The sequence below is a fragment of the Falco biarmicus genome, chromosome 9, assembly GCF_023638135.1.
Source record: "Falco biarmicus isolate bFalBia1 chromosome 9, bFalBia1.pri, whole genome shotgun sequence".
NCBI classification, from domain to species: Eukaryota; Metazoa; Chordata; class Aves; order Falconiformes; family Falconidae; genus Falco; species Falco biarmicus.
This window is the reverse complement of record NC_079296.1, coordinates 5,934,361-5,947,993: the sequence shown is the minus strand read 5'-3', so window position 1 is coordinate 5,947,993 and position 13,633 is coordinate 5,934,361. Positions and strand designations below refer to the sequence as shown.

The 13,633-nt window shown below is 52.8% G+C and overlaps 1 protein-coding gene across 8 annotated transcripts in view; it reads right to left on the bottom strand.

The window, feature by feature from the left end:
- ADAMTSL2 (ADAMTS like 2) overlaps nt 1–6,783 on the bottom strand; it is a 28,434-nt gene extending 21,651 nt beyond the window's left edge. For 2 of the 8 annotated variants that reach the window (XM_056352579.1, XM_056352583.1), the window contains exons 1-8: nt 6,612–6,775; nt 6,310–6,399; nt 5,021–5,132; nt 3,974–4,116; nt 3,251–3,326; nt 2,745–2,847; nt 913–1,058; nt 687–810 (exon numbers count right to left, since the gene is read on the bottom strand). In XM_056352579.1, coding sequence (XP_056208554.1) covers nt 687–810; nt 913–1,058; nt 2,745–2,847; nt 3,251–3,326; nt 3,974–4,116; nt 5,021–5,131 — 703 coding nt within the window. In that variant the 5' untranslated portion in view covers nt 5,132; nt 6,310–6,399; nt 6,612–6,775. Of the gene's footprint in view, nt 1–686; nt 811–912; nt 2,725–2,744; nt 2,848–3,250; nt 3,327–3,973; nt 4,117–5,020; nt 5,133–6,309; nt 6,400–6,611 lie in introns of those variants that run through there. The other 6 variants (XM_056352584.1, XM_056352582.1, XM_056352581.1 and 3 more) reach the window with 6 other exon arrangements.
- Nucleotides 6,784–13,633: the final 6,850 nt, after the last annotated feature.

Below are 13,633 nucleotides of genomic sequence, written 5' to 3'. Positions count from 1 at the left end.
GTGGGGAAAGGATGCAATCCTTACATGCATGCATAGAGACCACGTTTCTCTCGAATGGTGGAAGTAAACATATCTGAAGACTGCTTTGCTGGCTAGAGAAGCTGTCCTGTGGTTCAGTACTAACCCCTGTCTTTCCAAAACCCCAGCAAGAGATTACAACCTGCTCCTCCTCTTTGCTCAGCACTAGGTAAGTGATAGGACAAGGCCGCTGAAGTTCCTGCAGCTTGCTCCATCTTTACCCAGTCCTCAGGGAGCATTAATCATTATCCCCCAGTTAGATTGCTATATTTAGGACGAGTAAGTTCTGTTGCTTTACATCACACTAATTTTGGAAATCCTGGCCTTTCAAAATATCCTCACTTCCTGTTATTACAAGTCTTTTTATTTCTAGTGTTACTGGGTCATGAGAAAGAAGCCTCAACAGGCACCAGCCTCTTGCATAACCCTTTTGCACCGTTCAGCATCAGAGACCTCAGGCTTCTGATGAGCACCCTGCAAAGCTACTGGTTTTCTTTAAAGAAGGTTTTCCCCGCCTGGATTTACAAGTGGCATTAACACACATGGAACATGCGGGAGAAACTGAAGCAGGGCAGTTGGTAAGGGCTGAAAGCAATTTCACCAAAATAAGTACATTGAAAAACCAGCCCTCTGATAGAAATAAAGCAAAGAGTCCCCAAAAGCCTTACCAAGATGGGAATTTCCTTTCCGGTAACTGCCGGTCACATGAGTGCAGCTGCTCCCATCTCCTTGGCAAACTCCACATTTATCCAAGGTGTGGGTGGAAAAGAGAATGCCATCGCATCCAATCGGCTACAAGATGCACAAATAGAGCATTGAGGGTCAGGCAAATGTCGCACCCATTGTAATTTTCTGAATGCTACTAACAATATTTTTGCTATAATGTTTAACAACCTCACATTTTCCAGACACGCAAACCCCTCGGAAATCAGTGTATTTGCAGGATGTTCCATCCCGAGCCTGAACCATTAACTGTCTCTGACCATCCACAGTGGTGCAATGGAGGTCACAGGGCTTGCTAGAAATGTGAACATAGTCATCTAAGGGGAAAGGATATAAAAATACATTCAAAACAGCAGAAACACAATAACTTGCATCCTACCAATGTCAACGAATCTCTGCCAAGCTAAACAGCAGCAGCAACAGCACAATAGCACAGCAGCCAGCAGTTCAGAAGCTACTATCTCTTGTGTTTCAGGGCTGGACAGGAGATTGCACTTCTGACAGCGTGACAGCCCACTGCTGCAAGCCTTTGCCCAGCCAGGCAGTCCTCTGCACTGCCAGGAGCGGATGCACCCCGTGATGCTAGTGGTAACACTAGCATCGGTCCAGGGGATGCACTGAAGCAGTAATGGCCACTGTTCTGTGCAAGGACTTGCAGTAGTGATATATGTACACGTTATACAAAAACACATGCATGTTCACGTATCAATATTTCATACAAGTTAACATATTGTTATAAATACATATACAAGTAAGACTATATTCAAAACCGTTAGCAACTTCAAGCATAAAAAAACTTTTCCATAAACATTCACCCAAGTTGGACTTAATTCACTCTTTGCTTTCTGCAGGCAACTGGCTGGCTGCATCCACTGGCACAGTAATCCCACAGTTTATAATATCCACAGGAAGCAAATGACAGATTCATGTTTGCATCAGAAACCCAATGCTAAGCGTTGAACCCCGCCAGCTAGCGAGCGGTCATATACCCACTGGCCTGCACGCCCAAGCAAGACAGCATCAATGTCAAAACATTATTCTGCAAATCCCCCAGGAGCCACGTGAACGCCTGCTAAAAAACAAAACAATTCACTGTAACTATTCTGGTGAATCATCTCAAAGAGCAAAGATGTTTAAAGAAATTGTCACCTTGCCATAGGAAAGGGACCAAAGCAGCCAAGCAGCTATAGCAAACCAGCCTGCCACAGGCCAAGTTCTACCATGCTGACCCTGCCAAGAAGGCTGACCCTGCCAAGAGACAGGGGCTTGTTTCACATAAAAGGAGGCAGCAAGTCATTTAACGAAGCATAATTGTTCTTAGGTATGTACAGAATAAGAAAGCTGCATCACAGCCTGTCTAGTTTTAGACACCCAAGTGGCACTGTGCATCTGAAGAACCCACGCTCAGGAGCCTCCTTCTCAGAAGGGTCCTGGGTTCCCAATAGCTCTAAAAGTTGGCCATGATGGTTGTTTAATGCTCTTGATGGGAGTTAGGTGTCTAAAAATTAAGTAAAATCTCAGCCTCTGACTCCCAAGTTGTTTCTGCAGTTCTGTGCTGCTCACCCCGGGTGACCAAACCGACTGACTGCATCTGGGTGACATTTGACAGAGCACATGGAGGCTGTGGGAGTCAGCAAATGTCACTGCAACACAACACTGCCAGTAACAGCCTCAGCTCAAAGGACACTTGTGCGGGTGAGCCGGACTCTCCCTGCCAGCACAGTCCATCACCCCATGGTCCTGCACCATCCTCCAGCCTTTCAGCTCTCTGGTCCCCAGGAGCCGTGACCGGCACAGGCTACAGCCACAAATTCGCGTCGTTATTTTATTTTTAAGCTACCCTGCAGCTGCAAAATGAGTCTTTGAACTTGGGAGACAGCTGGTTGTGTCTCTGAAAAATCACTTTAAAACAGCAGAGGAGGAGCCTTCCTGCAGGCTATAGCATCATAACTATCAAAATATTTGGCTAAGCATTATGAAACACACAAAGAATGTCTTGTTACCAGGATATAAAGGTTTCCATTGATATGTTCTGCCATTATACACATGGGAGTTAAATGATGAACACTGCTCCTCTCGAAAGCTCCTTCCGTTCGCAGGGCACTCCTAGAATGGGATACATTAATATCCTGATGAAAACAAAGTGCAGGAAAGGTTTCTGGCACATCTCGACCAGCTGCAAGGACTGTTTCCATTGCCTACCCCAACCAGAGCCACATCCTCCTCCTGCCACTGCAGGCACAGCCGGGGAATCCTCCCTGGGAGATGGCACAAGAGCCACCCGCTGGCTTTTAGGGCCCCCAGCACAGGCAAAAAGCCCAAAGCCCCGACACAACAGTGATGGGCGCCAAGGAAGGGAACTCCAGTTGCTTGGAGGGGCAATAGGGTGACAGCTACAGGACAAATGGTGTCCCCTCTCAGAGGGGCTCAGAAATGCCATCACACAAAGCAAGCATGACTTGCCACATTTTGTATCAAGTGTTCCCGATAAGAAAAAGGATATTCTTACTTGTACTTTGCAGAGCTGATATCTTTTGGATGTTCCAGTGCAAGTTTTATTAGCCAGCCCACTCACTGACTTTCTTCTGAATAAAGAAATGATGGTTAGACAGGGGTCAGCAACCCTCCTTTTCCCTTTTTAAAATACATTTCTCCCCTGCTTCTGCAAGATCAGTCTCCATGTAGTGGAGCCACACCAAGATCTATCACAGCCTCACAGGAGCTGACAGCAAAGGTCTTTCTGGCTTTGGTACCTACAGCACCAACTACTCTTATTTGCAGCATCCCAGGAGGTATCATGGGGATGAGGGCCTGGAGAAAAGGTTTGCTAGATGCCTCCTGGCAACCACTCAGCCCAGAGACAGAAGAGCCACACACAGAGCAGCCGGGATCAGCAGGTCCCCAACCAGCCCTGCACCACGGTGTCCTCACTGCTGTGCCCAGAAGCCTTGAGAATGGGCCTGTGCTATGCCCGCTGCCCATCTGCACTAATCCCCACAGGAGAAACTTCAGGGGCAGCCCAGGAACAGCTTGCCTGGTACTCCCGACATGGGTTGCCCATGGCGCACGGCATCCTCGCGGCAGCATGCTCAGGGACATACCTTCTGCACAAGCAGGGTTAGCCAGACAACACCTTTTCAGCAGTGCTTATCTACTGAGTGATGAACACCTGGATCAAGCCTACCCTCCAGCAAGCTGGAGCTGCCCCAGCGCTGGCAGGCGGACGCCGTACCTCTGCCGCAGGCAGTGCCTCTCCTGGGACTTGACACCTCCCCCGCAGGTCCTGGTGCACGCTGTCCACTTGGTCCACTCGCCCCACCAGTACGCCGTGACATCTGCCCCTTCCTCCAGGCTGTTGGAGGTCTGCGCCAGGTCCTGCTCGAAGCACCAGGCAGGTGGGGGAAGAGAAGCAGTCAGCATCCGCGCTGCGGAGCCCACACGGGGGTACCGAGGGCATCCCCTGCCCAGCCCACCCTGAGCCAACAGGGCATTTCCTTCTCCATCTGAGGTCAGGTCTGAGATTTCTATCTTGCAAGAAACCGTGAGTTTTTCCAATTGTGTTTTCATTACAAGTTGGAATGAAACGGTAGTATCTGGGATTCCTCAGGAAAGGAAGTGTTCATTGTTTCACTCAGCTGGCAAAACCGAGCTCTCAAACAACCCTAAACCCTCCCAAGTCTCTTGGTGCTCCGACTCTTGCTTCACAGCGAATTCAGGGCGTTGAAGAGCCAGTTGCAGCCAAAGGCTTCACTGAAAGCTTAAGCAAACCCTTGCAAAACCACGCTGCAGCAGGAGAGCATGCCAGTGGATGCTGGCAGGCTGGAGGAGCCCATGTGCTCGCTCTGCAAGTAACAGGGGGGTCCCAGCTACTACTCATTGCAGAGGGAGGGATGTATTTTTCCATCCAGAATCACCTGCTCGTTAGGGGACTTCTATTATTTCTGTGTTTACTGGAAAAGGGATAATAATATTCCATGCAAAGTAAATGAAAGCTCCAACTGCTGTGGGGACCAAGGAAGCAGTGCTCACCCAAGAGCCTTTCAGAGCCCTGGAAGCGATCTGCGCATGCTCCTAGCCATGGAAGCTACAGCTTAACTCTTTAGTCTGGGCTCAACCTCAGCCAAGGCACACATCCTCGCACTTGGTGGAGGCGTGATGCACACACAGACCAGTCCTACAAGTCCCAGGACTGGATGGGTTGGTTGGTTGGATGGTTGCCCATCCCAGACACCGCACCATTTTAAAGGCCAGAGACCTCCCAGCAAGGCGATGCGCTTACCTGAGCTATCACAAAGGCAACGTTGCCCACGAGAAGAAGGGCCAGGGTGCCTTTCAGCTGGGATTGCGCACTGATGGAGATGCTGCTCCACCTCCACTTAGATATCTTCATCCTAGAAAGCAAGCAAACACTGCGCTAAGCAAAACTCCCATCCAGCCCCACCACCCGCCAAGAGCAGGGGGCTGCTCTGCAGCCTGGGTTACACAGCACAGGTCTCCTTCAGCATTCCTGGTCAGCAGCCACCAGTGACTGCAAGGGCTTGATCCTGAAGTTTAATTAGTGGCAGCGTTAACACAGTACAGGTTCACATCCCATCTTGTGGTTGCTGTCTTCCCAACCACAACTCCGCACTGGTTCCCAGTGGCCACACCTGATAGCACCGGTGCGAGCTGAGGCTCTGAGCCCGTCATGGAAGGGAACGAGACTTACACCAAAGCAAGCATTGCACAAGAGGCAGCGAGTCACAAGAACTGTCCCTGGATCTGTAAAAGCAATGCATTTAAATATCCCCACTTACAGAACTGCTCCTAGAAGAATGAGATGAAAGGCTTCACAAACAACAACAAAAAAAGCAATTAACAGCCATTATTTCCCCCTTTTTCATTTGCTCCAGTCTAATTCCCACCGATTCCCAGGGAAGCAGCCAGTTCTTATAGAAAAGAAACCACCCACAATTAAAGAGCAGAAATGAAGTATCCCAAGTGTCAGCCTTTCATCTCTTTCTCCATCTGCCTCATGAAAGAGAATAACCCAGAATGGCATTTTCTTAAATAAAACCCAGCTCAAAACCACAATACGTTTTATTGTGAACCTCACTGCAAGAGCCAGCAAGGAGCAGGTTTCAGGAAATCATGCTTCCAGGGAATCAAAGCAGCTCATGTCTGTAAGAACAACAACAACAAAAAAATTCTCCCCTAAGCTAATTTCCCTTGAAAAAGAACTAGAGAGTATGGTTGGGAAGTTGGGAGGTGGGAGAGGTGCTGCTCCTGGGGAGAGGGGGCAGGACTGCAGAGCTGCAACATAAAGAGCTTCTTTCCTACCCCTTTTTCTTCTCGCAAGGGCTTTTGTAGCAGCTTTGGAAGCACAGAATCGCCGGCAATGCCAGCGGGGCTTTGGTATCTGGCTTAGAGAAAATTACCAGAGGGCTTCCAGGTGCCCAGCTCTGCTCTGCCATCCCCCAGGGTGGAGATCCAGCATGCAAGAGGCACTTTCCAAGAGGCAGATCCATTGATTAATGGGAGCCCAGAGCGCTTGGCTGGGGATCCCGGGGACAGGTGGCTGAGACTTGCCTTACACTTGGTTTTCATTAAGGCTTCCAGACACTTCTGACTCGGAGCCAGTAAGAGCTCGCTCAGGGTTTATCCTAGAGGCGGTCAGAGCTGCGTGTTTAAATAGAAGAAAAATTAAAGGAGGGGGGGGAGGGATGTCGCCGACAAGCGCCGCGGGGCCGGTGCCGGAGGCAGCGCAGCCGGCAGCCCCGCAGACTGCGTGCGGAGCGGTGCGGAACGGGGGCGCCGGGCAGCGCTGCGGGGCTCGGGGCGGCGGGGAAGGGGCCGGCGGGGCGCGACCCCCGGGCCGGGACGGGCCGTACCTGGAGGCGGCGGGGCCGGGCGGGGCGATGCTCCGGGGCCGGGCGGCAGCGGCGGCGGCGCGGAGCGGAGCGGCGGCGGCCCCAGACGCTCCCTCCCTCCTTCTCCCTCTCCGACTTCAAAGGGCAGCCAAAGCGCCGGGGCTTCCAGCGAGGAGGAGCCGCCGCAGTGGCTCCCCCCAGCCCGCGCCGGCCGCTCTTATAGTGGCGATGGGGGGGGGGGGGGGGGGCTGTACGGGGCGGGGGGGGAGCGGGCGGAATTCACACCTCTCGGCCCGGGATGCCCCCACCCCGGTTAACCCCTCGCCTCCCCCGGCGCCGGCCTGCGGCCGCCAGCCGGTTTCCTGCGGCGAGGCCGGGGGGGCACAGGCGGGGGGGGAGCCCGCACGCATGCGTCCCCGCCGCCCGCCCGGCACCCGCAGCGCCGGGCCCCCCGCCCCGGGGGATGCTGCTCCCCCCCGCCCCGGGGGATGCTGCTCCCCCCCTGCCCGGGCGCACGGTACCTGCTGCCCCCCCCGCGCCCGGTGCATCCCCCCCACCCGGGGCACGGTACCTGCTGCCCCCCACATGCCCGGGGGCATGGTACCTGCTGACTCCCGGTGCCTCCCCGAATGCCGCCCCCGGGGGTGCGGGGGGGGGGGCTGGCTGAGCAAGGCCTGCCAGGGTTGTAATGGCACTTTCTGCTGAAAAAGGAACCAAATCCCTGCGCTCTTGTGCTTCTGGTGTCGTTTGCTAAGGCTCAGCAATGGCCATGCAGCTTCAAAGGGGGTTCTGCCACGCAGGAGGGTGGTGGGGGTCAGCAAAGGGGCTTGCTGCACACGCAGACCCGTTTGGGATGAGAACGGACCCCCGGCCCCTGACAGCCGTGCATGTATTGTGTCTGACCCATGAGCACACATGTGACGCAGAATAAAACCTGCGGCATGAAGAAGGACAGAGTTACACAGCGTATATAACCTATAGACGGTATATGTCATCTGTTCTCTGCGGTTGTTACATGTAAAACACGGCTGATGAGACACCTCACCTCTGTGGTGATGCTCAGCCCTATGCATGCCATGCTGCGCATGCCATCCCAGCGGCTCTGAGCAGCCCGCCTGAACAATTCCCTTCATCCCACCCAAGATGCTTCAGCTCCAGCCTTTCCTCCTTCCCCTCCAGTCCTGCCCCGCACAGGGCAGAACCAGTGCTCCCAGTGGGGCACCGCACCCTGGCACCAGCTCTGCACCCGAAGCCATCACTGCAGTTTATGGTGTTTATCACCACCGGCCCTTGATGGCTACGTTCAGCCCTGCCACCATGTGCCGTGGTCCCACCTGCGTGGCCTCGGGGTGTGCTCCTACCCTGGCACTGGGCACAGATCCCTGCACAGCTCCCGGCACCCTGCGGGAATCACTGCAGGCCCATGGTGGTGACAATTTGGACCCAGTCCTCCCAGGGATGGCTGTGTGAAGCTGAGGAGAGAATCCGTCCCAAAAAATTTACATGGGAAATGAAGTCTCCTTTTCTGTTTGGCTAAATGTCTGCCAGCCTGTTTTAATTTACCCGGCTAGGTTGATTTGCAACTTTCAATTTTCCATCAGTTGGCTGTGACCAGGACACTGGGAAAATTTAGCACTTGAGTTCACCCAACTTCTGCATTTCAAAATATCCCAGCCCGAGACACGCAGGAGAAAACCCTTTCCGTTTTGGAACAACCGGGAGGGAAAAGTCTGAACACGAGAGGTTTTAAAAGCATCAAAATATTTCACATTGAAAATGCCAGAGCAGCCTGGGTCCATGCGAGCCCCAGCGTCCCCCCAGCGCTCCCGCCAGCCCTGGAGTTTGACAGGAGGTTGCACCCCAGGAGACCCCATCCCCGGGTGACCCTACACCCCATCCCACTGCACGGATGCCCCAGGGCTGGGGAGCACCGGGGGGAGGAAAGTGGGGGGTGGGGGAAGGCTGTCCCCGAGGCAGTCACTGGGGGAGCCGGCAGCAGGCGAGACGCGTTCAGTCTCTGTGCTTCACCAAAAGTTCATCAAAGCCAAAGGATATTTTTTTTTTTTTTATGAAACAGTTGAGATGACTCAGCGGTTTCTGACGCAATCCCTGTTTCATCGGAAAATTCCTAACCAGCTCCTAGTGGCAACTGATTGCTCCCATAAATCACACACTGTTATCCCTGGCCGCAGAAGCACAGCTTACGCAGCCCCAGCCCATCATCGTGAAATCAGCAGGAGCGATGCCATCACCTCTGTGGGAGCAAAAACAGCCCCGAAAACAAAACGCGCTGGAGAGCAGATCCAAAACACGAGCTTCCGTCCAGCTTCACGTTGGCCAAACCCCACGGCTCCAACGCGGGGCTGGACCCACCCTGCTCCCACCACCCCAAAACACCCGGGGCCAGCACTGCCCCCAAAACCGCGGGGCCGCAGGCGCTGCTGCCGGGGCTGCCGGCAGGTACGGCATTAATCACCCACAGCCGGGCTCAGACGACAGCGTTTTTTATCTCCCAGTTTTTGGCATAAGCGTTAGAAATGATTTGCAGATGTTATTTACTGCTTTTGGGCTTGGAGTAAATTGAGACAAGATGCACCTGCATGGACAGCGAGAGGCTTTCCCACCCAGGGACGGTCGCTGAAGGCTCGTATCGGACTTTCCCAGGGAAATTTAGGATTCGGGCGAAGGTCCCTGAGCCAGCCCTGCTCCCTGCATCCTGCGCTTTGGCAAGGCAGCCCAGTGGTCCCGGTGCTGTCCATTCACCTCCGGCACCATGCAAGGAGGCTCAGGGCCACCGGCACGATGCCCAGCCCCATGGCAGCGTGGGGCCGGTGAGCTTTTACCCCGACAGCCGCCCCGAGGGACACACAGCAGCCATCCGGCAGGCAGCTGCCAGGCTTTCCATCCCAAACTGGTGCCGTGCATAATTCAGAGTGCAAATAAAAGGAACGACAGACACTCCAAAATAACCTCCTCCAGCCGGGCAAGAGTCACCGGCGACTGGCTGCTGATTTGGCCGGAGAAGTGCCTGCAGAGGAAAGGAGTTTCCTTGGCTGAAAGGAGTAGGCTAGGCACTGTCGCTGCTCGGCGGGAGCTGGGGCAGCTCAGCCCAGCAGAGGCACTCTGTGGTTTGCAGGATCAGGCCCTCCCTCGCCTAGGGAGGAGTGGGGGGATCCCTTTGCCGGGACAGCCTGTTCTGTGGTGGAGTGATCTCCATCCTTGACCTGGAGCAGAGAGTGATGGCAAGCTCTGCTCCAGGCACAAGATGTTGACTGTCTTGCTGTGCTCCCCATCACGGGACACCTTCCCATCCTGACCCAAGCACCAGCCCTCAGACCCACTGGAGCTGATGCCCAGCACCACCGAGCCCCAAGCACATCCCTAGGGCAGGTTCTCCATGAACGACGTACTGCAGGACCTGCTCTCGGTGAAGCAGAGTCATGGGCTGTGGCATTCCAGCACCGCTTTCCAACAAAATTAGCCCTTTTCTGGCTCAGCCCTCATGCCAGCACAGCAGACAGGATGGCTCTGCTGTAGCCAGCTCCACCAAAACCCCTGCTCAGGTCCACGAGAGACAGGCTGGAGGAGCAGAATGAGCGTGGTCTGGAGTCTGTTGGCCCAGGACCTCTCAGCAGCTTCTCCTTCACTCTGGGGCAAGGCAACTAACCCATTTTCTTCCTTCTTAAGACTGCCTGCAGAAACGACCCAGTTGTTCAACACTTCTGCACAGCTACACGTGTTATTTCCAGGCAAGCCCTGCATGGTGTGGGCAGATTTAAGCCATCCATGGCATGGGTGAGATCCCTGCACGGCCAGACAATTGCCGGGGGGGGGATAAAAATGTGGCAAAGTACTCCAAAAAAGGCCTGGCAGCCAGCCCTACCTTCTTCTCAAGAGCTGTGGCTATGGCCTACCACTGGGTAACTAAAACAAGCAAGAGGAGACTAAAAAAAGTGTCCTTTAGAGACAGTCCTGGTCCCTTGCAGAGTGTCCTACAGCTCAGTGTTGGGCAAGGCACTTAATCTCTGCATGCCTCCATGCAATTATGGATAGCAATGATTTATATCATGTTAGTGTGAGGGTTTCATCCGCGGAGATTTGCAAAATGTTGAGTCCAACTGAACAAGCCAAAGCCACCAAGCTGCTCTCGCCATCAGATTCCTATTAAAAAATATCTCTGGGCAGTTTGAAAACCACAAGCAACCACAGTGACTCCAGGTGTGGTCATGGCCATAGAGTTTTAATGGCTTTAAAAGCCTCTTTTTTCTGCGCAGATTTTAATTTTACCTGTCTCCAAAGAGTACACATCCCTGCAAGAACCTGGAGGAGCTTCCAGATGAGTCACGCTTGGTTTGACATTTTAGCTATGCAAAGACTAAAAAGTACAAAGCCTTTTCTCTGAATGGAAGGAGTCTCGCATGGAAGTTGTGCAGCATTGTGCTGAGGGACATCGGCTCTGCAGCATTGCAACCACAGGCATCCAAAACTCGTGAGTCAGACTCCCCAAAACCCTAAGACTGGTTTCATTCCCTTCTGGATTTTGAGCCTTGAAGCATCACGGCTTCAAGTTTTTCTCTTTAGAAAATGACATTTTGGACTAACGGGGTGAGAGCTGAGACCTTCACAACGTTCCTGGGCTCCAGGAGTCATGACTGTAAAAAAAACCCCAACAACCACCCATTAAACACCATGAAAAGAGCAATAAACCCCTGCACTGCCTCCCCGAATCCCTGCCTCCTCGAATCTGGCAACGGGGTGGCTGCCTCAGGATGCCCCAAAGGGTACGAGCAATGGAAAACTGGTGGCAAGAAATGTCCTTACCTTTGACATGCTTGTAATAGGCCATAACAGGACAAAGGAAAAGGGAAGAGTGAAAAAAAAACCCCAACCCTAAGGATAGAAGAAGCAGGGATACCTGCGAGGAATAGGCATAATAGATTTATTCAACAGGGAGGTGGGAAGGGGGAATTTTTTTAAGAGCGAGCATTCAGCTAAAGCTGCCTAAAATGGGGCCAGGCGCTACGGAGAATGGATTTTTTTAAGTGGCAATTTATTCCACTAATAAAAAAAGGATGCAGGTGCTTTGGCAGGGCTGTGGACTGGAGCGGGCGAGAGCTGCGGGTGATCAGAGCTGGGTCTGCAGCACCGGCCGTGCAAGGGGCTCAGGCACAGCTGGTGGTTCCACGTTTATTGGGCTCCTTTTCCCTGGTGCCAGGGCCTGTGTATGGATTTCAGCTGTCCAGAAAGCACTGCCCAGGCGGCCTCTCACGCCACAGCTCTGATCACCGGCTGTGGTAGGTGGGGAGGGGTGTTTTATCCAGATGCTACAGCCATCCCTTCTTTAGCTGGGCAGGGAAGGGCTGTGGTGCCCATGGGCTGCTCCGCATTTGCACCAGGTCCTTTCACACCAGGAGGTTTCTTGATCAAATTCCCGAGGCAGAGGAGCAAGAAGTCAAGGAATCTTCGCAAGGTGGATGGTGCTGTGCTCGTGAAATTGCTCAGGGCTCCTTGGGGCTGACCGTGCTGCTCCAGAGCTGCAGCTCTTGCACATCATCCTGCTGAAACCAGGGCATCATCCAGCTTTTCACCATCATCCCTACATCCAGAGCATGAGTCAAAGTGTTGTGGAGATGAAAATTTAAACTCTGAAGTAATGGAAGTGGCAAATCACACGCTGCAGTAAGCACAGCAATGGTGCAGCTGTCTCTGCTTGCCGGCTCACACTGACCCTGGCACCGCAGCTCTGTGAGCTGCAAGCCCTTGTAGATCCTGCAACCCTGATTCTCCGTTTTAGCATCGTTAGCACCATCATTTCAAACCTGGCAGTAACAGGGGACACAGGATGGAGCAGGTTTAAATTCTTATACGGCCTACACCACAGACAGATGAAAGACCATCCAATACTTACCTCCAGGAGAATATACTGTCAATCCTCTCAGTTGGCACAGAGCCCTCATCCTCCACTCCAGTGTATATAATACTTTCAAACTATTATCCTCATATTAAAAATAAATCTATCTGTGTCTCTCTCCCTCAGCGCAATGTGTGAGTTAAAAGGTAGAAGCGCTCACAGAAAGTCATGGTTAACGTTACCCTGGAAGGATCCAGGACAGCATACCAGAACCTGGGTTTGGCATCTGGGAACCAGTTTTCAGCCATATGTATCACCGTTCCTGCGTGCAACTCCGGTCCACACAAAATTAGCCCTGTGGAATGTAGATTTAAAATTTGCTTTCCAGAAGTACTTAAATGCAGGAGCTAAAATCTGCTCTTTCTACATTTCCTACCTGTACAGGAGAGAAGGAAGAAAGTCCTGGCCCTTTGTTATTTGGGTTCCTTCCCGGGAAGGTTTGCAAAGCCCACGTCTAGCACTGCAGTTTGTTTGCAGCCTGAACAAAGACCTTTTAAGCAGCAGCTCCCGACAGGAGCTCACCACCTGCCTGCCCCTTGCCTTGCAGTTTACTTTGGGGTCTCTTTTTCAATAATAGCTGGAACACGTGTACAAGCCGGTGTGATTTTTTTTTTTGCTCTATGCCTATAGCGCTGGCTGCAAACCAAACGCCAGCCCGGGGTGTGCAGCTGGGAGAGAAAAAATAAAATAAAATTAAAAAAAAAATCAAAACTCCAACAACCTGTGGAACGTTTTCTTGCTCCTGAGAGCTCCAATGCTTCCCTGCTTGGCAGAGAGCTTGCCATGGCTGGCACTTGTTGCATCCAGCAGCCAATGGGGTTTCCTTTCCAGTGGGCTCCAGCTAGACTTTGGGCAGAGGATGGGGGCGAAGGGGATACATTTAACAACTGCTTGATCATATTTTTCACCTGATGCCATTTGGCTGGTTGCACAACCACCATCCTTGCACATCCTTGCAAATGGTGGCTTGTTGCACAACTGCCATGTCCTTGCAAATGGTCCCATGAGGACAAGGGGAGCTGTTTTGCACCCAGGTGTGGAAGTTTGTCCTCACCAACAGGCTGTTGTGTTTTCCCCTCTCTGACACCAACCTCATGGCCCCAAAAGCAGAGCAGACGTGGTTTTATTAGCC